Source organism: Mchenga conophoros, linkage group LG11, assembly GCF_057382185.1.
Source record: "Mchenga conophoros isolate Kocher_MC1m ecotype Shallow Benthic linkage group LG11, M_conophoros_male_GT1.1, whole genome shotgun sequence".
NCBI lineage: Eukaryota > Metazoa > Chordata > Actinopteri > Cichliformes > Cichlidae > Mchenga > Mchenga conophoros.
This window is the reverse complement of record NC_140536.1, coordinates 27,823,027-27,849,585: the sequence shown is the minus strand read 5'-3', so window position 1 is coordinate 27,849,585 and position 26,559 is coordinate 27,823,027. Positions and strand designations below refer to the sequence as shown.

Here is a 26,559-nt window from a genome sequence, read left to right as displayed (position 1 = left end):
ACGCACGCAACAAGTACAAATAAGAGATCAGATCTGCAAAGAGCCAGTGGCATTACACACCCTCCATCACGCTTTTATTTAACCTGCTTTATTTTATTTATCTAATTAGACTAATAATTAGATGCAGGGTTTGTGAAACATCTGCACAGCTAAGATGAAAATCTGGAAAAGGAACAAAATGTAGCCAAAATCTGCTTAACTCTTTCTCATGTTCCGAGTTTATGAAATAAGTGCACATGCTCTACTTTTTCAAGTGGTTTTATTCCTGTTACACTTCCTAAAACATGACCTCGTTCTATACTTTCCCTCACTTTGTCACCCTGGAGCTTCCTCTGCTGTAAATATATACATTTCTTTACACAGCAGACTGAAAATATGAGCCCTGTGGAAGCTCCAGACTCATTCCTCCTCTTCTGTGATGAGTTCTGTGAGTCGATCTGTTGGCTCTGAATGCATTTATGAATGAAATGATCCTCTGATTACACTATTCACAGATTCTGTGGCATTATGTTCATTAGTGGGGATTAAAACAGCATCGCACTGAATCCCCACAAAAAAAGAAAAAAACAAAACACAGCACGGTGAATGGCACATCCCATTAAAACATCATCATCATCATCACGAACCAGTAGAGATGCCGCAGTCCTCCCAGCAGTGATACAGTTTGCTAATATTTTGTCATAACCACACCATTTGGGCTGATTTGTGATGCTGAGATAGCTTCCCTGATGTGATGCCAGCTGAAGCATAAATGAGAGCGCCGCCTTTTTACCTCGGCGAGCAAATTCATTCTGTGGGAAGATGTGCACAAGACATTTCTTCAGCTACAGTAAAGGACAAAAGCAGACACATGGGTATAAATCAGTGTTTATTGTGTGTCTTTAATAATTTAATAGTGATGGACGGTGCTCAACTTGGCGTGTTGCACCACCATGACTTTTTCTGCTGTAGTGATCTAAGGTCAGCCTTAATCTTCATCTCTGGACTCACGGACAGACTACAGATTACAATGATCCCAGTCAGCTTCTGCTCCCCCCCCTCCGTTTGATCCACTGACTGAGAAGCATCAGTCTAAGGCACATGTAGCTTAATAGGCAGAGGCACCAAACCAGAGTGGCCTCTTCTTCAGAAATTAGCAGCAGCTCACGTCAGTCTTACATCAGTCTCTATGGAGACCAGAGCCTCTATAAACTTAATGCACTTTCAGCAGAAACTAAGGCCGGCTAAGGTGTAAGATTCATATTCTTGCACAGACAGGCAGATCACAAACAGCTGTGCAGCTAGGTTCACTCTCATTATCCATGTCTGTGCTCCTGTCCTATAAGAGTCTTATCTGTTTTTGTTTGTTTTGTTTTTTTCTAGCTCTGTAGATCTCTCTGTGGAAGTCGTCTGCTATGAAAAGAGGCAGAAAAGTGCGGTTGTCTGGTCCTGGCGCTGATTTGGGTTACGGTGCTGCAGCTCTCTCCTGTTTCTCTTTGTAGACTCGCAGAATGGCTTCACACACAAACTGGAACTGACACTGCAACAAATAAAAACACAAAATATTATTAGTTACTAGAAAACAAAGCAGTTTCTGATGTGATAATACTGGCAAAATAATAACTTTCAAGAAAAACTCCACGTAGAGAGCGCATTAGCAAAAGACACAGTTCAGTGAGTTTGCAGTTCTGATGATGATGGTACCAGGACGAAGAGTCAGAGGAAGGAGATATTAAACTCAAACCCACATGTGTGACATTAGAGGGAAATCAGAAGAGTAACCGAGAGAACAATGTCACTGTGAGTAAAATAACAGCGCTGCGGTGAGATTGATAAAAAGCTCTCAAACAGCTACTGAGACGCCTGATAGTGTAATTGATTTGTAAGAAATTCATATCCGTCCTGTTTTCAAAGAACTGCATTACCAGTAAGAGTCTGTCTGGGTGGTTAAGAAGCCTCAAAGACCAGAAAGATGAGGATTTTCATGGGATTTTAAGAACCCCCCCCCAAAAGCACAGAATAACAGCCACATTCTCTCCCAACATTAAAGGACGTCCTCTGAATGTTTCCATTACTGATACACAAACATATGGGGGAAACCTGAGGAAGTGCTCCATCAGCACAAAAACATCACAGAGATGAATCCTCAGGGAGTGGCTCTCCTTTCCAAAATAAGGGTGATAGTGGTAGCAGCAGAGGCTCAGGAGTATGCTTGAAGCAACGAGTAACACCTTTCCTCTCCTTCGACAGCTACCACCGAGGTGCTACAGAGCACGGCTTCCAACCCCAGCTTGTGCTAGTGAAGCTTCTCATAAGCCGCCATCAGTATTATACAATGGCAGTCACAAGGTTCTTAATTAGAGTTACAGATGGCAGAAACCAGCAGATGTCCACATCTGTGACAGTGGGCTTATATAAAAGGGCAATTCTGGAAACAGCAAGTCTTCTCTCTCTTTCTAAAATCTCCTGTGGAGTTGCACAAGGTGGTTTAAGAGAAAACTTTCAAGCATGCAACTAATTCTTTCAGGATTCGAAAAGGTTCTAATAAACCAAATCAGCTAGCTAAGCTCAATATTATTTTCCAGTTAATATCTGCACGTGTAATGTGAACCCATTCTTTACCCTCACGTAGAAATGAGCTAAATGCCTCTAACTTGGAGCACAGCTGCTCCAGGTCCTTTTGAGCTGAAATGTGCCAACTGGAGTGTCTCGGATGATCCTGGCGATCACCTATCAGCTGCTTGCCAAGGAGTTGCAGGTATGTAGCAACCAGAAAGAGACGCTGAATTAACCCCGGGCCCCTCTGGGGAGGAAATCAAGGTTTGGAACTTCCTCCTGGAAGTGTGATTTTTAATCTATGGCTCTCTTCCACAGCTTGTATTTGTCCCGTCTTCCTCTCTGACCACCAACTGGTTGCAGGAGATGACTGCAGCTCCCTGAGCCGGGTTCTACCAGAAGTTTGTCCCTGTTAAAAGGGAGTTTTTCCTTCCCACTATCGCCAAAGTGCTTGCTCATAGAGGGTCATATGATTGTTGAGTTTTTTCCCTTTTCTCTGTAACACTGTAGGGTCCTTACGTTACAGCTTTGTTTAGCTATCAGTATAATCAATAAGAGCTGGAATCAGAGGAGTACACAGGGCCTGAAGAAGGGATGCAGCACAGGTGTAAACACACGTGCAGCTAGGGCTGGGCCATATCATACTGTTCACGGTAATACCGGTGTATGAAATGAAATATTGCGATAGAATATGTGTAAAACGCCGCGCAGTGCTTTTGTTTTCATACGCACATGGCGGAAAAAACATGGTGGCGATGGAGAATGAGAAGGCCGAAAGCTGATCGTTGAATGTAACAGATAAACCAGAATTGGTTTGTAAAAAAAGGGTGCCAACTTCAGTGGTGTGGAACTGGTTTGGTTTTTGTCCGTCAGATACCCACCAAAACACAATTTTTGGTAGAACATCCAAGCGGCCAAAAAACCTGGGGCTGCACGGCGTCAACACAAGGGGTGATCCGCGTTAACTCGCTAACGGAGATTTGGGGCGTTAACGCGGTTATGGCGTTAATGTCATTTTAACAAGATTAACGCTGACAGCACTAGTTTTAATACGACTTTGGTAAGCTACGAAGCTGCACCGTTTGATCATTACGGCTACCATAGTCAGGAGCCTTGCGGAGTGATACGTACTGTGCTTCAACATAATATCACCGTATTGTGTGTGTGTAACCTCTTTTTAAGTTTTGTGGATATTATACATGGTTATGCTCAGGATATGTTGGCCTATTTCCACTGGACATGCTTTTTGGTTAAACTGTCACAGCAAGGAATTTGCATTTGCACTGTTAAAATTTTATATAGCTTTCGTGCACATAAAAACAGCTGCTTGTTTAAGTGAAAATATATTGAATATATTGGGTTTATTGCCCTAATAAAGTTGTGAAGTTGTAAAGTATTTTGTCTAGAGTCAATTATATTGTCAGTTATATCGTCAGTTATATCGTTATCGCAAATTTTCAAATATATATCATGATAAATATTTTTGGCCATATTGCCCTATGTGCAGCATACAGAAGCTACAGGAGAACAGTATGTTCAACCTTCAGAAGCTCCTCCAGAATGAACTGAATGGAAATGTGACTAAAAGTACTGTGAACACCTTTTAGGCTGTCTACAGTCCAACAGCCAATGAAAAGACAGAAAAACAGAAAGCAGCTAGAAAATCTCTTCAGATACAGATTATCATAATAATAAAATCATAAAATAAGGAGGTTAATGAGGCAGAGAACAATCACAGAGTACAAATCCTTGTTCTGTCTCTGTACCGTGGTCTGAACCATCATGGCTCGTTGATCTCTCAGTGTTTTGACAATGTCCAGTGGGGACACTGGCTGACCCTGGTCCAACTGACTCAGCGCCGTTTCCATGGTGATCAGAACACCTGTCCGCCCAATCCCAGCGCTGCAAATGTAATTCAAAACAAACACGGCATTAAGTTTAGAGGAGATGAAGGTGCAGGGCATGCTGGCAGTTTAAGTATACCTTGTGTGTGTGTGTGTGTGTGTGTGTGTGTGTGTGTGTGTGTGTGTGTGTGTGTGTGTGTGTGTGTGTGTGTGTGTGTGTGTATTTGTGTGTTACCTGCAGTGTACCATTAGTGGCTCTTCACCTTTCCTCCTCTCCCTGACCGAGCTGATGAACAGCAGGAAGTCTGAAGGGTCGTCCGGTACGCCGTGGTCCGGCCACGCGACATACTGCAGGTGTGTGACTGCACGTTCCTCTCCCAGCTAAACACACGAGTACAAAAAACAGAACACACAAATGACAAACAGATAATGAGAGAAATGAAAATGAAAGCGTTGCATAATCAGTATTTAATATGATAAACATGGAGCCTTTTGGGAAATATGCCCACATTAGACGGCACGGGGCTGCAGGCTCAAATACTCTGACATTATTCAGTATGAGAGGAAACAAAACACCACAGAGAGAGCAGTGGGAAAAAAAAAGAAGAGCAAAACAAGCATGTGGCCAGTAGGTGACACCGAGATTAGGAAGCGAGGGAGGGACGCAGAGAGATGAAAACAGGTGGAGAGTAGAGAGCACAGAAGACCAGAGCTAAAGGGAAAAAAAGTGAAGGCAGGGAAGAGAATGGCTGAGCTGAGAGTTTATAATGGGCATGTGGCCTGTTACTCCTGTGACTCCATGCAGGGATTAACTCGCTCCGCCAGAGGAACAGATGGGCCCACGCAGCAGTATCTGTGTACGCATGTGTGTGCATTCATACTTCATGCCTCCTTGAGCATTATCTGTTTATTTACCTGCTCGCCCAGAAAAGTGATGTGAAAGCCTTTAATCTGATAATCTGCCATATTACAATCAAGCAAACAAACTTCTCGCAAGGATCCTCACGTCAGCACAGCTGCCCACTCCCAACGACACAAACGGGGCCATGTAATTTGTCTGTATTCGCTAATGCACATGCCCGCCCACCCACCCACACACACACATACATACAGACCAAACCACCCACATGGAAGGGACTTGTATGTTGGCTGCAGATAAGTTTGGCAGCTCCCTGTGGTGAGCTCCGTTATGTGGCATATGGCACGAGCATGATACATGCTACTGCAACATATAAAGAGAAAAGCCATGTGTTGGGTCACTGAGGTCATGCCTCTCCATGCTCCACGTGCACACGAGAGCAGGTGGGAACTTTGCTGTGGATAAAATGCAGTTCCTTGAATAGCCACTTGAGGCTTCAACTAAAAGTGAGTTAATCTCTGTAAAAACCCATGTTAAAATGACCAACTTCAGCCTGGTACAGAAACAGTTTTAGTCTCTTTTGCTAATTTGTCCCTTTGTGATAACTGTACCGGAGTAAAATGTTTAAATAACTCACCTGTTTAAATGTTTCATAGGCTTAAAGTTTTGAGTTGGAGCTGTCTTTTGGACATTTTTATTAGTCACCTAATGGAAGATGTGAGTGGGGGTCGAGGTGCCTGGGAAGGTATCTCAAAACTGTGTTGTAGACGTCTGACAGTTGGTGTCATAAGCCATCCCCTCGGTTCCATGGCGGTCGTTCACATTGGACATACATGGCCTCTTACTCTCCTTTCAAGGAGTCTCGTAGTGGTTTCACACGAAACCTCTTGTGGTACTGACCCATACCTCTATTTAAACCTTGGCTCATGTGATGAGGCACATCATTAATAGTAGGGACAACCCCCATTAGGGTTTAAATACCTGGGACTCTCTACCATTTGCTTTCAGAACTCTTAGATTTCACAAATCTGAAAGAAGTCATCCACCTTCTTTCCAAGCTCTGAGAACTGACTGAGAAACTATGCTGGCACTTTGCAAATCAATTTACTACTGATACTTGATCCTCTCAAAAGCAAAGAAAGGGACTGAGAATCCCAACTGTGCACAAAAAAAACAACAAAAAAAAAAAACAGCCATGCAATGACGCAATGAAGAACAAGCTGACCTTCCAATGTTTTCAGTGTTTGCTATCTTTAACTTCACTCTCTGCAAACATCACTACGAACTATGTTACAAAACAGTTGTTTGTTAAACAGTTTTTGAAGCATAAACTTCAAATAAACAAGCTGAGATTTTCCCTCAAATCTTTGTCCACCAAACCTTTCAGCTATGGGGGGAAAACCCCAGCCACACATGCCGTGAAGCTAAAACAGCAAAAGTTTCCCCTTTAGTGATGCTGGTGACTTTTCCCTCATTAGCCTGTGGCAATAACACCAAGTGGCTACAAGTAAATATTTATCTATCTACATCATTACTAAACCAGAATAATTGAGAGAATGGACACCGTTTCAAGTTAGACATTCATAGAAAATACAGGATAGACATTCAATGTTAAGTGCACAACACTAATCCACAGGCTCAAAGGAAGTGGTGAGTTTTTGGCAAGAGATATCAGATTTCTTTTTTTTTTTTTTTTACTATCCCACATATCAGAACCAAATTTTCCAAGCTGTTAGAGCCATGTTGGAGGGAGTATTGAGACTTGGACGCCAATCACGCGCACATGTTTTGTCCCAAAATAAAGTTATTCTGGAGAAACATCTGTTTGCTGCTAAGTAAAATACTACAATATGGGTTCCACATTACTCTTGAGGTCTTCTGTGGTTAAAAACACTGGTTTGTAAAATACTTTTAGTGGCCTGCAAAATTTTTTTGGTATAAATCCAAATCATCAAGCCTCAAACAATGACTGGACACTGATAACGATGGAACTAAGATCTACAGCAGAAATATTTACTAGAAAACGATAAAAACAAACTGCTGTTTATCAATGAACTGAGGATGCCGGCGGCAAAGGAAGCCTTATGTACAATCTAGGGTCAAAATACGAGGGCAATCCCAAAAGTAAGGTCTCCTATTGTTTTAGAAATACGAACAGTATCGTTGACTTCCTGCCTGTTGGGACCACAATAAACACTGACAGGTGAAACAGTGGAAAAACTCAGAAGTGCATTTCAGAACTGGAGAAGAGGAATGCTGAGCAAGGGTGTCAGCATTCTCCACGACACGGCGCGTCCACACGTTGCCTGTCAAACTGTCGCTCTCCTGCAAAACTTTGGTTGGAACTTCATCACCCACCCACCCTACAGTCCGGACCCAGTGACTACCACCTGTTCCCAGAGTTGAAAGAACATTTGTCCGGAAGGCGAAACTGCAGCTATGACATGGGAATTGTAAAACTGCCACAATGTCTACAAAAATGCATCGACCGAAATGGCAATTATGTAGAAAAATAAATAAGTCTTCAAGCTTTAAAATGATGTAAATATTATGGAAAATAAATGGTTGTTTGTATTTCTAAAACAATAGGAGACCTTACTTTTGGGATTGCTCTCGTACATTGCAGTAGTGTTTTTTAGCTTGTTCTGTTTTCCTGCCTGTGTAATAAAACGTAATTAGGGAGTTAAAAATAGAAAACAAACACTTAGAATACATATAATGTGCTGTTTGCAACTTAATCTAGGTTTACATACATAGTGCCAAGACAATCGAGACAAGTTATACTCCAAAATAAAGAGCCCATAGGATGCTGCAGAAAACTCCAACAGCAAAGTAACCCTTCTACGAACAAGGGGTTGGTGAAAGCGGGAAGGAAAAACTCCCTTTTAACAGGAAGAACCCCCAAAAAGAAGCAGGTTCAGGGAGGGCCAGTCAGTTTGAGAGGACAGAGAAAAGAAAAACTAGTCGATTAACCGCTGCAGTTGCTTTTGCTACTGTACCTCTGTGTGTGTCAGGGTGAACTGCCGCGTCACATACGCCAGGTTACACTCCTCCGAGTGGCACTTCACTCGCATGGGCCCATAATCCTTGGTTTCAGGCGGATGCGGCCAGTACTGGTGGCACTTGGTCTGCAAAGTGTATGACATCACCAACAAATTGAATTACTTCTGGCATGAGTCATGAATCAGGATAGTTTACACTACTGCTACTACATCAGCTGCGCTCTGCTCTCAAGAAATCAAAGTCATATTAGCAGTATGCTATGTTCCACCTGGCAATCTGAGGAACAAAAGCAATTCATCAGGAGCAGGATGCAAACTGAGAGTCAATATGTGTGCGTGTGTGCGTCTGTGCAATCCTCAAGTAGAAAGAAACTCAGGAGACTTGATGAATATCAGGAAAATTATCAATTAATGAGAACATCTGGTTTCCAAGCAACAGGCAAGCTGAGACAGAGACATGTGCATTCAGCAAGACCTTGATATCTCGCTGCCTTGGCGTGGATGCGCCTTCACCCTCGAATTATTTATCTCATTGGCATCCCGCTCGCACTTTATATTTAGCTATTCTGTATACCGCGAAACACTGTAATTACTCACAACTGCAAAATAGATCATTTCTGTGTGCCAACATCAACGCGGAACCTTCCAATTACAGCAATCATGTGACAAATTAAACATGAAACAGCATGTAATCACTATGTTAATGCACCGCTGATTGTGAGTTGCGTAATTTCAAGCGTTTCCCCTCTCTGTTCGCTCTTTACTCCTTTACAACGGTGGCTGTTACAGGATAAAAGCTCAAAAGCATAAAATGATGTATACCCGTCCCCTCTCTGTTAGAGTCGTAAGCATGATGATGGTGTGTGTCTGTTGCTCCCAAACAGTCTGCCAAAAGTGAGTGAAGGTCTGTGGTAGTGGACCCTGAGCTGCAATGTAACGTAAACATACACCAGACACTGGGGGCGCCACCTGAGAGAAATACAAGGAAACACACACATATACACACAGAGTGGATGAGTTTACATTAAAACATCAAACAGATACAAGCCCAAGCAGCAACGTCTGTGGACGAATGGAAGAAGCTAAGGTGGAAGTGCCAAACAACCTGCAATTCCTATAGTGGCCACTTGAGGCTTGCTCGAAGAGTGAGTCAGTCCACACAGACTTCCCCCTCCTTAAATGATCATGTTTACAGCATTAAAGTACTTTTGGTCTCTTTAGTCAGTTTAAGCTAAACTGTACAAGGCATGAATTTCATAACTTAGAGCTCCAACCATATGTCCCAATAGAGTTTCTTTATATTTTCGCCTCTGAGGAGCCTGACTGTTTTGTCATTTTTAAGGTGGTTTGAGGTTGAGCAATTGTTTTCCCGACTTTCTGAAAGTCATTCAAAGGTTTTGTTTGGACATGGGCTTCTTTTTCACTCATCTTTAATCCAGTCCTGGACCACTTTGAGAGTAAAACTTTTTTTGTGAAGCCACTTAGCACTGATCTAAAAGACATAACCCAAAACATGAACCAGTATTGTGTCTACACATAACAGAAACAGAACCAATTTTAAATGATATATTTAGACCTTTGTTACTAGCAGCCTGTTGCAAAAACACATGATTTGTTCCCATTTAAAGTTAGCGCAGTTTGACAGACATAAAATAGCATAGAAGTGACAGGTCTAAAAAAATATTTTCAGTAAATGTTCAGTATCTGAAAGTCATGTCTTTCAGAAACAGGAAAGAAACCACCAAGACCTGACACAGTGCCTGAGAGATGCATCTGGACCTTTAGCTGATCTATCTACTCTTCACTGAAGCCTCATCAGAAATGGTCTCATTGAAGGCTGGCTGTCAAGAACCTATTCTTAAGGGAGGGAAACAGGGAGAAAAGGCTGAGGTATGACAAAGTACAGAAGGACTGGACTGAAAGTTAGTGGCAACAGTTCTGATACAGTGATAAATCAGGAAGAGGTCAGGAGAGATGTACAACAGTGTCTCCAGCCACTGTGAGAGCATAATGTGTCATGAACACTGCTGCATTTCAGCCAGCAGTGTTGGGAATCTTAATGAAAATAGGGTAGAACATACACATTATCCATCATTTGAAAAGTGAATGTCTTTCAAGAAGTCTGGAGAACTATTTCTGAACACTACTTAAAGAAATAGCAAGACATCTTTACTAAGAGAGGTCAGGATGTGTTGAAGAATAAAGGTGGTCATATCCAAATATTGACTTTTAAGCGTGACTGAACTGTTTTTGCCTTACATACTGTATTTTCATGTATGCTTCACATGTTTCAATAAATCACTGCACATATTTCCCATTTCCCTAGCAAAATCTAAAGAAATGAGGGGTTTGGCACAGTACTGTACGGTCGCTTCTGCATCCATAAAATCAACAAGTGTGCAGACACAATTTTGAATTAAAAATAAGACTTGGAAGTGGCTATTTCAATTTTTTATATATAATCTATGAACAAGACACAGTTTCATATCAGTAATATTTACCGTGATGTGGCTGGCATTGATATAATCCTCCTTACCCTGCAGCACCACTCTGGTAGTGTCATCTGAAAGTAGAGGAGGACAGCAGTGTGAGAGGGTCACAACAGAGCTGTCAGCAGACCCCAGCTTCAGCCAATTAAATTTCATGAGGAGTCACAGGAGAAACTTGCAGATCAAGGTTAGAAAGGCAGCACGGAGGTGGGTGGTGGGAGGAATTGAGGGATGGGGAAGCACCTGGCTGTGATGAGACCAACAGCAGGGCATAAACAAAGAAACAGGAGCACTTACAAGGCAAAATATCCCTATATCGATTCTTCTCCACGTTCTCAGGGATCCGAGCACAGCTCAGTGTCAAACCGGGCTTCCTCCTGTATAAATTCTAGAAAATACAAGCACATAAACACACCGAGAAACATACACAAACACAAACTACAAATTCCAGGCCAATCACGGTGTCTTGGCTTTAAATCTTCATGGATCAAATTCAAGTGAAGATTATGGCCAGCATCTGTTCAAACACAAACACTTAAAAGCTTGTTATGATCCCTCACATAACCGAGAGGGACAAACTAAATCCTGCTTAAAATAATAAAATAATAACACAAATGTGCCCGCTTGTCATTCATTCACGTCTATGAACATAGTACACCTTAAAATAATAATCCAGTATTCAGCTCCAATTTGCATCTTAAATACCTCGAAATGGAAACAGAGTGAGCCTGTCTGTATCCCCCTCTCTAGTTGCCTCATGGATTCCTCCAGTGTGGGGGGGCGTTCTGACGGGCCAGGTGAGTGTGGCTTTTCTTCCTGTGGTTGGATGTTGAGCGTGAGGGTGGGCAGCGAATGCAGCAGGGGTGTACCCCGGCCAGGACCTGTTTTAGAAGGACAGTTCAAGGCTGTAATAAATATTCATTGAAACATGACGGACAGAGTGCACACTTGGATCACATGCTGTCTCAGCACTTTTGTCTGACAGCGACACACGCACACACAAACACACACAAACCTTTACGTCTGATGAGCAAGGTCAGCTGCCTGGTGTGCGACTCTCTGCTGGCTCGTATGAACATGACAACCTGGTCATGTGTGTGTTCAGAAATGTCTCGACCATTGATTAGCACCACCAGGTCTCCTTCCATGAGTTTGGGGTCGCTTCGATCTGCCTACAAACAACAGAGAGTCGTGTAAGCAAACTTTGACTTATGAAGTGATTTAAAAACATTCTTACTATCATACATTTTGTCCACAAGAGATGCACGCAATGGCAGCAACTCAGTGCATTTAGACATGTAGATATGGTCAAACTGAGCATCAGAAAGGTGGGAGAAAGATCCTTAAAGTGACTTTAAACATGCCACGGTTGTTGGTGCCAGACAGGCTGGTGTGTTCATATCAGAAACTACTCATCTGAGCCAACCCAACCATCTCTAGCGTTTACAGCAAATATTAAAAAAAAAGAAAGAAAGAAAGAAATATATATACAGGGAGCAGCAGTTCTCTGTGCCATAATACCATCATCCCGGTGTGTGATGGGATCCGCCAGGGCTGCCCTTTGATTCTGTTCATAATTTTTATGGACAAAATTTCTAGTCGTAGCGAAGTAGTGGAAGACTTTCACTCGGGTGGTCTCAGAATCTCATCTCTGCTTTTTACGGATGATGTGCTTCTGTTGGCTTCATCGGGTGATGGACTCCAGCTCCCACTGGACGAGTTCCTGCCCCAAGTAAAGGAGTGCAAGTATCTCGGGAGAGCGGGAAATGCGGTTGCAGCACTAACCCATCAAGGCGAAGAGAGAAAGCTGAGTGTAAAAGTTTGCAGGTCGATCTACGTCCCTAAGAATGAGATTGTGGATACAAGTAGCAGAAATGACCTTCCTCATTTGGGTGGCTGGCCTCTCCATTAGAGATAGGGTGAGAAGTTCAGCCATCCAGGAAGGGCTCAGAGTAGAGCCGCTGCTCCTCTACATCGAAAGGAGCCAGTTAAGGTGGTTCGGGCATCTTACAAGGATGACTCCTGGGTGAGGTGTTCCGGGCATGTCCCACCGGGAGGAGGCCTCGGGGTAGACTCAGGACATGCTGGAGAGATTATATCTCTCGGCTGACTTGGCCGATAGATATAAGCTCGGACCTAGTCCCTAAAATATTACATTTTTATATTTTTCTGTCATATTTATACAGTTAGTGTCAAACATTCATATTAAACATGGCCAGCATTTCAAAGACCGTGGTCAGCGTGTTTAAAAGTAGCCGTATGAGATAAAAACACAGGAGTGAGATGACTTGTAACACTCGGTATCCAAAGTATTTCATGCTTGGCACAGATTTTGTCATATTGTCATCTTAAGAGGCAATATAACAAGGAAGAAGAACTTGTCAACTCCCAGGATAGAAACATGGAACTAGAAATGAACATAACAGGGTCCCTTATGCTTTCTGTTGGGTATGACAAAGATCATTAAAAATGTCACTTAATAACACATTTTAGAAGTTGGCACCAGAATATTCCCAATGTAGATTTCATCTGATGAATTAGCTCATCATTAGTGCTCTATTTCTTTACAAATACATAACCACAAGCCAAAGCTGATTTTTTATTACGTGTTTATGTCTCATTGTTTTTTCATGTAAATTTGTGGAGCAATCTGAGTGCTTTCTTACCGGCGAGTCGGGTTTAACATGCGATATGGCTAGAGGCATCTTCTGATCAACGCCACCCTAACAGGAGGAGGCATCAGAAAATTAAACCGAGGAAGAGTGCAGCAGTAATAAACATAAAACTCTGAGTGTGCGTCGTGAATAACAAGCACAGACCTACCTTAACATTAAAGCCAAACTTGCCCTCCTTATCGGGGGCAATGCATATTAGCATCAAGTCACCGTCACCGGGAGCACCCTGCATAGATAACTCATAATCAACACACATATACTGAATACACACACATGAATAAATACACCAAAACACACAGAGCTGATGGTAAGATAACAGACCTTATTGAACTGGGGTAAGCTATCCTCGTCTGTTATGCTGTCATCGGCTTGCAGTGAAATGTCATCTGTCGCTGGGTTATAATCGCCAGAAATGCTGAAAGACATTAAATAAACAGAATTTTTTTAACAGTTTGGATGAACCGAAAGCTTTGACACATTCCTACTGATGCAGGTCTGTTTTATTAGACAGCGTTTCTGTTATAAGAGATACTAACTGCTGAGGTGAACCCTGCCCCTCACTGGTCTTGGAGCTGCTCACAGACGCCCGGTATGTGTAGAAGACATCTTCCCCCTCTGACATGTCTTTCAGGTCAGTGGTCAGCTCCATCGAGGACGGGCGAGGTTTACGGATGCCGTGGCGAACTCGAGGACTTCGCCTGCCGCAGACAGGAGAGAGCAGTCACTTTTTTAAAATCACATTACAGGAAATGGCACAAGAGGAATGAAGAAAGGTTTAATATGAAGCGCAGCGGAAAACTTAGTGCTGGTGACTGTACCAGTTGGGGGTGCTCGGGGGCGATCTGGAGGGCAGACTCTTGGTCTCCAGGTGCTCCGATGACAGCGACCTCCTCAGGACTGGGTTCCACACCATCCCCCCGACCACTCGCTGGCAGACTGGCCCACTGCAGTCGAAGACAGAAATGACAAATCAACTTAAAATTTCTTTGCCTTCCTGTGAATAAGTATTGCATGGATGTCCAAGGCCTCACCTTTCAGGTTTACTGTTGCCCAGGCCTAGGTGCTGTGTGATCAGCTTTCTGTAGGACTGAAGTGTGGTGTTTTTCAGCCTGGAGCTCCTGGGAGAGCGGTTAGAGGAAAAGAAGCAGTGATGGTCCACGCAGGATCGCCACAAGTTCTTACAGGTCTTGGGGCAGGGCAGAAGCAGAGACATCTCACAGTCCTGGGTTTCTCCCTGCAACATGCACAGTTTAGGCTCTAACTTGGTCTTTATACTGTAAACTGCAGCATTCAAGGTCACATCAACTTATGCTGCTCAGGTTGTAGTTTTAACTGGCAATAAAATCTTCTATCGCCATATTTTCTGAATGATTTATTAGCTGTCAAGCAGAGAAATGCAGAAAAATGTGCCAAAATTATGGAAATTAAAATCAATGCCATATTTCTGTGCGTCTGTGCACACAACGGAGAATAAAAATAAATCATAAATCTCCATGTGCCACAGAGAAAACAGATATGCCAGCCAAGAGTGTAGTGTAATTAAGAGCAAGAGTTTGCTGAGGGCAGATTTCCAAACTATTAATAAGGAATACTGAAAGGGGAACTCACGTGCTTTTGTTTCAGATGTATATCAAAGCGTTTCCTCTTAAAAGAAATCTTGATGATGTTCCCCCTGCGTGGAAACAAAAGGACGGGATTGGTCGAAAGGTGATGAATCACGAGAAAAATCATAGCGAGAGAGACAGAAAGAGATGAGCTTTCATAGAAACATAAGACCCAAAAAGTGCCACATGACAAGATCAAAACAACACCAAACAGCAAACGTAACATATACACTTCTGTGCAAAAGTCTTGAGCCACCACACGTTTAAAAAAACAACAACTTTACTTAATAATAATAATAATAATAATAAATTTTTATTTATGAGCGCCTTTCAAGTCACCCAAGGACACTTCACAATAGGATAAAACACTTAGTAAAACAATGGCAGAATAGGAGCAATAAAATAAAAGCACAAGATAAAATTAACAAACAGTGGATTCACAGTGAATATGCAGATTTGAACAGATGAGTTTTGAGTTGGGATTTAAACTGTGGGAGAGAACCAATGTTTCTTATTTCAGGGGGCAGAGAGTTCCACAGCCTGGGAGCAGAGCAGCTGAAAGCTCTGCTTCCCATGGTAGTGAGGCGGAAGGAAGATACAGCAAGCTGGATAGAAGAAGAAGAACGAAGCGAACGGGCAAAACAGGTGGTGGTTAACAGGTCAGAAAGGTAAGGAGGAGCGAGGTTATGAATGGCCTTGAAGGTGAGCAGTAGAAGTTTGAAAATTATCCGGAATTTCACAGGGAGCCAGTGAAGTTCCTGAAGAACAGGGGTGATGTGCTGGTAGGAGGGGGTTCTGGTGATAATGCGAGCAGCAGAGTTCTGAACCAGTTGAAGCTTATGGAGGGATTTTTGGGGGAGACCATGCAGAAGAGAATTGCAGTAGTCAATACGGGAGGTAACAAGACTGAGGACAAGAATGGACGTAGACTGGATGGAAAGAGAAGGAAGCAATCTGTTAATGTTACGTAGATGGAAGTAGGCAGAACGGGTGAGATTATTGATGTGAGATTTATAGGAAAGTGAACTATCTAGGATGACACCTCCAAGCAGCCAGACTTTGTCGTAATTTTCAAAGTGCTCTTGAGCAATAGTTCTCCAGGCTTTGTAAACATCTTTGGGCATTGGCTGCTTTTTCACTTAGTTTCATTCGTGTTCTTGTACCTGACCATTTTTGGTACAATGTTTTTTTATCTGTTAAGCCACTTAACAGTGAACTATGAATCATATGTGAATCATCTGTTATGTGATGATCATTTCATCATAACAGCCAAATTAACAAAGAACCAGTTTACGTGATATCTTTAGGCTCTTTGTTACTAGCAGGCTGTTGCAAAAACATGTGAATTGTTCCAATTTTTATTAGTCGGATCTATGAAAAATGAAAAAGATAAAGTTTGACAGGCATAAAATAGTATTTTTGCACCAAAAAATTGTTTCCCAAAGACATATTAGCTGAAAACTTGACATATCTTGGTGTAGTGTACATTGTGTGCCTAAAATTGTTGAGGAAACTGGACAGGTGGATTAGAAAAGAAGAAATGACAGGTCTGAAAAACTGCAGCAGATGAAAAGTATTTAAGTCATGTCCTTACGAAACAAGAAAAACATCCAGAGACATACATCTGACCCTTCATTTCATCAACTTACTGTTCACTGAAGCCTCATCAGAAATGGCCACAGTGGAAGGGTGGCAGACAATCCATTTGTAAAAAATCGAAGCAGGAGGAAAAGGCTGAGGTACGACAAACTAGGGTGAAAATCAGTGGCAACAGGTCTTGTATTGTCATGAATCAAAGTAGGAAGATTTTGGTTCAAATCATCATCAGTATACAGGGAGTGCAGAATTATTAGGCAAATGAGTATTTTGTCCACATCATCCTCTTCATGCATGTTGTCTTACTCCAAGCTGTATAGGCTCGAAAGCCTACTACCAATTAAGCATATTAGGTGATGTGCATCTCTGTAATGAGAAGGGGTGTGGTCTAATGACATCAACACCCTATATCAGGTGTGCATAATTATTAGGTAACATCCTTTCCTTTGGCAAAATGGGTCAAAAGAAGGACTTGACAGGCTCAGAAAAGTCAAAAATAGTGAGATATCTTGCAGAGGGATGCAGCAGTCTCAAAATTGCAAAGCTTCTGAAGCGTGATCATCGAACAATCAAGCGTTTCATTCAAAATAGTCAACAGGGTCGCAAGAAGCGTGTGGAAAAACCAAGGCGCAAAATAACTGCCCATGAACTGAGAAAAGTCAAGCGTGCAGCTGCCAAGATGCCACTTGCCACCAGTTTGGCCATATTTCAGAGCTGCAACATCACTGGAGTGCCCAAAAGCACAAGGTGTGCAATACTCAGAGACATGGCCAAGGTAAGAAAGGCTGAAAGACGACCACCACTGAACAAGACACACAAGCTGAAACGTCAAGACTGGGCCAAGAAATATCTCAAGACTGGTTTTTCTAAGGTTTTATGGACTGATGAAACGAGAGTGAGTCTTGATGGGCCAGATGGATGGGCCCGTGGCTGGATTGGTAAAGGGCAGAGAGCTCCAGTCCGACTCAGACGCCAGCAAGGTGGAGGTGGAGTACTGGTTTGGGCTGGTATCATCAAAGATGAGCTTGTGGGGCCTTTTCGGGTTGAGGATGGAGTCAAGCTCAACTCCCAGTCCTACTGACAGTTTCTGGAAGACACCTTCTTCAAGCAGTGGTACAGGAAGAAGTCTGCATCCTTCAAGAAAACATGATTTTCATGCAGGACAATGCTCCATCACACGCGTCCAAGTACTCCACAGCGTGGCTGGCAAGAAAGGGTATAAAAGAAGAAAAACTAATGACATGGCCTCCTTGTTCACCTGATCTGAACCCCATTGAGAACCTGTGGTCCATCATCAAATGTGAGATTTACAAGGAGGGACAACAGTACACCTCTCTGAACAGTGTCTGGGAGGCTGTGGTTGCTGCTGCACGCAATGTTGATGGTGAACAGATCAAAACACTGACAGAATCCATGGATGGCAGGCTTTTGAGTGTCCTTGCAAAGAAAGGTGGCTATATTGGTCGCTGATTTGTTTTTGTTTTGTTTTTGAATGTCAGAAATGTATATTTGTGAATGTGGAGATGTTATATTGGTTTCACTGGTAAAAATAAATAATTGAAATGGGTATATATTTGTTTTTTGTTAAGTTGCCTAATAATTATGCACAGTAATAGTCACCTGCACACACAGATATCCCCCTAAAATAGCTAAAACTAAGAACAAACTAAAAACTACTTCCAGAAACATTCAGCTTTGATATTAATGAGTTTTTTGGGTTGATTGAGAACATGGTTGTTGTTCAATAATAAAATTATTCCTCAAAAATACAACTTGCCTAATAATTCTGCACTCCCTGTATATGGAGGAGAGGTACGTCAGTGGGTGTCTGCAGACATTTGTAAAGCTCTGTCATGGTTTGGGAAATTCAGCCAGTGTTGTTGAAGATCTTGTTGAAATTGAAGGAATTATGAACACAGAAAAATACAATCCAACTTTGATCACCATGCAATATGATGTGGAAAGGGTCTGATTGGCCACAGCTTCATTTTTCAGCATGACAGTGAGTTGTGGATTGGCCTCCCCAGAACCAGGACCTTCAACATTATTGAAGCAGTGTGGGATCATGTTGACAGCGAACGGAACAAAAGGAAGTCAACATCCACAGAAGAGCTTTGAATGCCCTTCAAGAAGCCTGGAGAACTATTGCTGAAGACTACAAGGAAGCTGCCCAACAGAGTTCAGGCTGTGATGAAGAATAAAGGTGGCTGTACCAAATACTGGCTTTTTTTTTTTTAGGTTTGAACATGTTTCACACGTTACATTTTCTTAGCAACATATAAAGAAACGAGGGTTGACTCAACAAATTTTGGGAATGCAAAAATACCTGGATTTACATAGCAAAACAACAAACAAACACAAGAACAAAATAAAAGCTGCAGCATTAGGTTGTAATAGTACTCCAAATTAAAAGCTTGATTAAAATAAGATAAGCAGGACCATCACTCACCACGGGAAGAAACTGGAGCAAATCATATTACAAAATATTGCAACACCACTTGAAGCCAAACCCACCATGAGAGGGGCATTGTTGGTGTCCTGGGAAAGAGAAGATGAGGAAAAAGACAAAAACAATCAAATCTAAAAAGAAGAAGTAGAAGTCAAACCATGACACAAGATGTTAAAAGTTTAGTCACAGTACCGTGGCAGCATGCAGCTCCACTCCGTACAACTCTAGCGTCCGTGCTGTGTTGAGAAAACAGAGCTCTGCATCGCTCTTCTTAAGCCCTCTGAGAACATGCAGTCACATATAACAACAGCAACTAACTGCACAACAAAGCAGCCATTTTTATTATTTCAGTGGCGGCTAGATGTAGTGAACTGTCTTAATTACTTGTGTTGTGGATGCAGATCCTCCACTTTAGATAGGAAGTCTTCATCCTGTTCAGGGATGAAGTGCCATTTTGAGAGGTAACCAGGGAGCCAGGACGGACAATGATCTCCCATTTCCGCTGCAGATGTTGGTAAGAGACACTGAGCATCCATCCACACAGAACAACATAACCAGCAGCACACATCCGTGTATCCTGACATCTGGTGTACTGTAAGAGCTGCTAATTGAGAGGATCGAGAGCATCCTCACAGGAATAATTACTCACAAGGTTATTATTGAGCCATTAATCATTTGGGTTTTTTCTAGGAAGAGATCGTGAGACTTACACTGCACAGCATAAGAAGCCAGCACTACAGCTGCGCTCAGTGGGCACTGCAACCTGCAATCATATTCGATGATTACACTAAACATAAGCTGTGCACAAGGGAGAGGATACTTGAATTTGATTTTCTGTTACTAACCGTCCTTCTCTAATGTCACTCCTGATCTGGAGGAAGTACAGGTGCCTGGAGGAACAGGACAAGAGGAACTTTTAACAACCCACACCTTTGTTCTGTAGCCTACAGAAAACCCTTTGAAGCGGTTTGACCTATTGCTACTGCTAAATATGTCAGCAGGCTAGCCTTACTGGCTACGAGTCAAAAGGTACAGTCACACTAAAATATTTCAACAAAGATTTTCTCACACACAAATACCCCCGACTGTTCCAGGTTTTTCGCTTACGCTGTAAAATCTCTCACTGAGGATCAAATGGGAATGGCAGCACACGTTTTACACAGAAAATAACCATCAAATATCTGTTATTTTGGATCATCTGGTGTTGCAGATTTTGTTTTGAATATTTCAATAACTGCTGAGGCTACTGAAAATCGACTTTCAGACATTCGTGTTGCCTTCAGGATCAATCCTAACAATTTTTGATGAACTGGTCCCTTTTCTATCCAGCGCTTCACGCCGAACAGAGCACATAAGCGCCGTCAGCGATAACATTTAGTTCAAAGTTTCACAGAGCTGCTAGAATACCGCAAGACTCTTCGTCTCGTGCAGTCATCATTTGGAGGAGCCACTGCTTCACATGAAACTAGTTATTTGGCCTAGGAGTAGGCCTGCAAGATGCAAAGAAAATCTCTGTTATTCAGTAACACTGTATAATACTGTAATGACAATATAACACAAAAAAAGCAAATACTTAAGTGTGCATTTAAGATGTAACAGCTCAAACAAGGGTTTTTCCTTTAGTTTCTGAGAGGCTAAGGTACATTGTTGTAATGCTCAGGCAGTGGGAGGTTTTCTCATTTTCCCACTCGCTATTATCCTGCTGAAACTACTTTCCCTTATTCACAAGGGGGTCGCCACAGCAGGTAGCTCAGCATGCTTGACTTGGCAGATTTTTTACACCGGATGCCCTTCCTGACGCAACCCCCAAAGGGATCTGCATCTCTTCCCAGGACCAAACCAGGGAGCCACTGCTAGCTACCTATCCTGCTCTTGGTATAAATATAATGTTCTCTGTCTGGCAGGTTTTCTTAGCAACTACACTACATTCCTTCTTTTGTGTTGTGTTTATCACATATCTTTGTATCCCAGTGATTATAAAAGTATTAACTAATCATCACAACTTAAGAGTAAGCCAAACTACTAAAACCCAGTCGAAAAAATGAGAAAGCCATCTATGATAAGCGTCACGTACTAACCTTGTCTGTTCATCCTGCAGAGAGTTGGGATCAGAGATGAAGAATCGTACTCTAAAGTTCAGATAAAAGGGGGACACGAGGCCTGCAGAGAAATAGCAGCTTATCAAAAGTGGAACACATCCATGGGCACAAGTTCACCTCAATCTTAAACTGTTCCTCTTTTCTATTAGACTCTCTCTTTATCTAAGCATTTAAATTATATTTAAAATGGCTAGAAACATAATTCCAGCTGAAGACAGTTAATTCTCTGCAGGCAAAACAACTGAGATACCTTTTATCTGCTTCTTCAAGGGCTTCTCGGGCTCCAACCATCTCTGTAAGAAAGGCATTCATTAAGTATAATGGCTAACTGGGGCTAAATAAAACCATTTATGTAAGCATGCCCCGTGGTTATCATCAACTAAACAGCAATCAGCATGTGCAGTACATTACAATCTCAGTTGCAATGTGCAGCAGAGGAACAGTGAGCTCACTGGAGAGTGTGTGTTGGCTGTGATAGAGGCAATGGCTGTGCTGGATTCTCTGATCTGCAGACTGAAGAGCTGCCTCTCCTGCAGGCGCAGGTGGTCGCATACTAGGTCCAACAGAACCACGCCTTCATCCTGCTTCTGAAAGATGGAAACAACAACAAACAGCATCACAACCAGCCAAACTTTCCGGTTGCTTATCTGTACACAAAAATACACCGATCAGGCATAACATTATGACGGCTGACAGGCGAAGAGAATAACACTGATTATCTCTTCATCAGTGCACATGTTAGTGGGTGGGATTTATTTGCGAGCAGGTAAACACGCTGTTCATGTGTTAGAAGCAGAAATAATAGCCAAACGTTGGCATTTGAGCGAGTTTGACAAGGTCCAGATTGTGATGGCTGAACGACTGGTCAGAGCATCTCCAAAACTGCAGCTCTTGTTGGGTGCTCCCGGTCTGCAGTGAACCAAGGAAGGAACCAAGTGGTGAACCAGCGACGGGGGTGTTGGGTGCCAAGGCTCAGTGATGGGTGTGGGGATCGAAGGCTGGCCCGGGAGGTCTGATCCAACAGACGAGCTACTGTAGCTAAAATTACCAGAAACGTTCATGGTGGTTCTGATAGAAAGGTGTCAGAATACACATAGTAATGGTGTCCATGCTGACCCCCATCCATCACTGAAGGCACCAACAATGCAAGCATCATAACTGGACCATAGAACAACATGGAAGAAGGTGGTCTGGTCTCATTAATCGTATCTTATTTTATATCACGTGGTCCGGTGTATATGCGTCACTTACCTGGTGAACTCCTGGCACCAGGATGCACTATAGGAAGAAAGCAACACCGGGGAGACAGTGTGATGCTTTGGGCAATGTTATGTTATGTGGATGCTACTTTGACACATATTACCTACATAACCACTGCCACAGACCCATATACCCTTTCATGGAAACCGTAAATACTGATGCCTCTTTCAATAATAATAATAATGCGCCCTGCCACAAAGCAAAAATGGTTTAGGAATGGTTTGAGGAGCACAACAACGAGTTTGAGGTGATGACTTGACCTCTAAATTCCCCAGATCTCAAATCCAATCAAGCATCTGTGGGATGTGCTGGAAAAACTCGATCCATAGAGGCTCCACCTCACAGCTTACAGGACTTAAAGAATTTGTTGCTAACATCTTGGTGCTGGAAACCACAGCACACCTACAGGGAGCCTAGTGGAGTCCATGTCTCAGTAGCTCAGGGCTCTTTGTACAGCAAAAAGTGGGGCTAACACAATATTAGGCATGCCATTGATCTTATCAGGCAAAGGCACTATTAATCATCTTGATCTATTAAGTTTTGCTTTGCAGCAAGCTCCACAAGCTTATTTCTCACCATATTAGGCACTTCAACAAATTCTAACAATGGTTTTGGTTTAGATCCACCTTTCCTCAGAACACATCTTTGTTTTACAACACTCCCTTCTCGAGAAAATTACTCTGTCACCCCCGGTCCAGCTGAAGCCATAACCCAGAAAGCGCTGTCTTCTTGGCTCATACACAGCCCACATCTGACTTTTCTTTAGGCTACATTTCACACTGACGAACAGAATTGACTGAGGCATATGACTGCCACAGCTCAGCCACAGGTCTGCCACATATGGGCCAGATGTCAGGTGTCACACCCAGCACCTGTCATAGCCTGTGTCGCCACAGCTCATGACATTTTGAGCTCCGCAACCACAGCCCAAAATGTGTCTGCAGACTTTTTTCTTTCTTTTTTATGATGCTTTTCTTTTTTTTTACTGAACACCAACGTGACTTAGCACACCATGTGCAGACCCCTGCTGTGGAGTGTCTTGGCATGTATTAGTAAATCAGATAATGTTTATAATGTACACATCCAGGGACTTCAGAAAGCCCATCAGCAGCACAACATTCTGTACTTTGAGCTGTTCACTGATTTATGAATCCCTCTGAGGGACAACCCTACAGCTCATCTGCATTTCCTTCTCTCTTTTTCTTCCCGCTTTCTGTTACAGGAAGCATATTCACATCACCAGAGGACCTTGTTTACTAGAAACTGCGGCAAACAAGGTGTGTTATTCTTTTGTAGCAATGCACACTATCTGGACACAAAATCCAGGTGATGATCAGTTTAAACCGCCTCTGCCTCCCTTAGAAATGCTTCAGTGAAAGTCGGCGAACCTTATCCAAACAGAAGCAGCACAGGAGCCAAATAAAGACAGTAATGGAGAGTTGGAATTGGATGCTCTTTATGACCACAGCACTCTCACTGTTCTCCCATTGTTCACATAAAAATGCTGCACAGAGCCTGTCCTGGAAGGCAGTATCACGCCTGTCAGTGTGTATACTGCCATCAGAGGCCAATGTGATACGCCGACAGCGTTAAAGGCTTCAAGTGTGGCGATCACTAGAAGGAGATGAGCATGCCCTTCGAACCAACGTCGCATTGTTGAGTGAGAGATGTGGATCAATGGGAACAGGAAAGAATAGTCTGCCACTTCATCACGTGTGACGCAACAATCATTAATAGAGTGCACGGGCAGAGAGAAGTAACATGTAATCTGCTCAGAAAGGACATGTGTCTGTGTGTTTATGGGTGTGTTTGCGTGTGTGTGTGTGTGTCTTACGCACACTGACTCTGAAGGTCTCGATAGTGCCGTCCAGCAGCTGAACCAGGCAGAGCAGGTCCGGTTTTGGCATGTCTGTTACCAGGGTAACTCTGCCTCCCTCTCAAGACAAACGCCCTGCCCTCAGCCTGTCACCGAGAGGGGACCTGGAAACACACAATCACACACAACCACACAAAAGTGTCAGAGGTTTCCAGCCTGTTGTCTTGCACAGAAAGCACCTCCCTTCTGGATGACACTGTGTGGTGAGTAATATATGTGCCTGATGGAGCATCAGACTGCAGTGAGTAATGCACTGTGAATGTGAAGGAGTGACTGTAAGTGTATGTGTGCATGGTTTGTGTAATCCCTTATTATTTGGCCTGGGTTTGAACATGTCCCTTCCCTCTCCCTGCTGCTCTCTCTCTCTCTCTGCATCTCCCCGCCTTTCACAGGCAGCTGAATGATAAGAATGTTAAACATTTTCAGAGTTGAACACGCCCCATCGACAGTGCTACACTGATCCCAGACCAACCAGAGAAGGAATGCATGAACACAAAAACATGCACTACAAATGCACACATGCATGCATCCATGTATTCATACATGTCTGTGTGCACGCACGCTCAAAGGTAAAAACAACTCTGACACTGCGTTCCATGTGCAAGCATTGCATGTGTATGTACATACTTACATGTGTGCAGTCCTCAATTCCCAGGTGAACCGATTACTGGATCTGGCAGGCCTGTTTCTGAAAGAACACACAATGTCTGAGTTAATGTTTGAACACAGTGACACACTCTGAATATATTAGAGCAGAGCTGATGTCAATCAGATGACTGGTTTTCCATAACAACCCGCTCACAGGCAGACCTCTGATGAATTAACAAGTAAATGTTAGATTTAAAGGCAAATTCATCATCATGTGGCGACTGTGGCTTCACTGCGTCCTTTGCATCTTGTACCTATTACTCATATGTTGTGGCTCAATCGTACCAACGAGGGAACTGGGGACGAATTAGCCTATTTTATTGTGGTAATAAGGCATACTTATGCTATAACGTTACCAGCACACAAGTTACAAACGTGTACTGTGGATAAACTTAGACGATAAAGTTCAAACAACCCGGTTTGTGCTGCTTTACCTGATAAATCACTAACAAATAGGGCCTGTCTCAGTGTATTAGGCCCGCATTTCTGAGCTCCGTCTGTCTCAGCCTGTCGATAATAAACTCTGTCGTGACCTCGCTGTACTTTGTACCACAGCGCGAACAAGGAACCTGTTGACAGCCTAAAGTTTCTCTGCTGCTACACCCAACAGGAGGAACGCACAGTACTGGCAAACTTTCCTCCAACCACCGCAGTCCTCGCTAAAGCCCGGCCAAGTTCGTGTTTTCTGGGAAGAGAAAGGTTTAAAGGACATTAAAAAAGGCTTTACTACCTCAGTGGTGCCGCTTCAGAGACGGGTCATATCCCTCCGGAGTGTGCGCGGAGAAAACCTCGGAACGGGGCCTGTCGGAGGAGCCAGGTAAAGTAGGTAAATATCCGGGACAAGTTTCTCATCCCTGCCTGCGCTGACTCCGCGCGGCCCCGCCCCTTTCTGCGCGCCCACGCTGGGAGGCGCGCAGGCAAAGCAGAGGAAGTCTGGAGCATAGACTGTATATAAAGACAGCCTGTAAGAACAAGGCCCTGCATTAACAAGCTTGCAGTTTTATGTATGCTTGTGCTTCAGTAACAATAAAGCTTATCTTACTTTATCTTTTTAACCCCTCAAAGCCTGAATCATGAAATAATTGCCTTGAAAAATCTTTTAACAATCAAAATAAAATTAATTCGATATTAATTAAAAGCAGAACAACAAACGTTATCGCAAAATTTTAAAGTGACATGAAAATAAAATACACGATGAAATGTTTTAAGTTTGCACTTTACTCTACTCAAAGATTACATTTTTTACAATTTACCTTTTTTGTGATTATTAAAGGTGACTGTGTCTTATTTTTATAATGATAATAATAATAATAAGATAATAATATATTCGTCTCATTAAGTCTGAGATCTCTCTTTCAAACCAGACACAAAAACTAAAAATATATACGCAAATTAAGACAGACAGCCACCTAATAAAATAACGCATTATACATAATCACATATTATATGTTTAGAAGTGTTATTCTTCCCATTTATTTATCCAGGACTCAATATTAGCTTTAATAGTTTTAATCTTTAATTTATTTCGTTTGTGACAGGTGCACCACTGAGGGTAATTCAGAGTATGTGAAGTTTAAGATCATGTTGGCATGAAATATTCATGAATATTCTCAGAATATTCAT

General features: G+C 42.7%; 1 protein-coding gene and 1 long non-coding RNA gene across 3 annotated transcripts; one reads left to right on the top strand and one right to left on the bottom strand.

The window, feature by feature from the left end:
* Positions 1 to 179: 179 nt before the first annotated feature.
* Positions 180 to 25,827, bottom strand: ptpn3 (protein tyrosine phosphatase non-receptor type 3). Of its 2 annotated transcripts, none has more exons than XM_085292167.1 (27): positions 25,667 to 25,827; positions 24,916 to 24,976; positions 24,251 to 24,392; positions 21,605 to 21,739; positions 21,403 to 21,445; positions 21,132 to 21,213; positions 19,899 to 19,943; positions 19,764 to 19,816; positions 19,438 to 19,555; positions 19,246 to 19,333; positions 19,054 to 19,142; positions 15,013 to 15,076; positions 14,436 to 14,638; positions 14,223 to 14,348; positions 13,941 to 14,102; positions 13,726 to 13,819; positions 13,553 to 13,630; positions 13,396 to 13,452; positions 11,745 to 11,901; positions 11,435 to 11,610; positions 11,027 to 11,117; positions 10,742 to 10,803; positions 9,063 to 9,209; positions 8,238 to 8,366; positions 4,615 to 4,760; positions 4,302 to 4,437; positions 180 to 1,519 (listed from the first exon to the last, which is right to left on the bottom strand). In XM_085292167.1, exons 3-27 carry the CDS (start codon positions 24,317 to 24,319, stop codon positions 1,445 to 1,447), a joined length of 2,625 nt encoding a protein of 874 aa, XP_085148293.1. In that variant the 5' UTR covers positions 24,320 to 24,392; positions 24,916 to 24,976; positions 25,667 to 25,827; the 3' UTR covers positions 180 to 1,444. The 2 variants fall into 2 exon arrangements, with proteins under 2 accessions (XP_085148293.1, XP_085148292.1); XM_085292166.1 differs by having other exon boundaries at positions 181 to 1,519; positions 24,920 to 24,976.
* Positions 4,595 to 14,691, top strand: LOC146564398 (uncharacterized). The gene is made up of 4 exons (XR_014894427.1): positions 4,595 to 4,733; positions 9,965 to 10,130; positions 10,784 to 10,916; positions 14,036 to 14,691. It is a non-coding gene; the product is annotated as an uncharacterized LOC146564398 (long non-coding RNA).
* Positions 25,828 to 26,559: the final 732 nt, after the last annotated feature.

Coding starts and splice junctions, on each gene's coding strand:
- ptpn3 (XM_085292167.1), bottom strand. CDS start 24,319: ATGCCAAAACCGGACCTGCTCTGCCTGGTTCAGCTGCTGGACGGCACT. Junction 19,944..21,131: donor CTGCAGGATGAACAGACAAG/GTTAGTACGTGA, acceptor CTGTTCCTCCAG/GCACCTGTACTTCCTCCAGA. Junction 19,817..19,898: donor AGTGACATTAGAGAAGGACG/GTTAGTAACAGA, acceptor ATATGATTGCAG/GTTGCAGTGCCCACTGAGCG.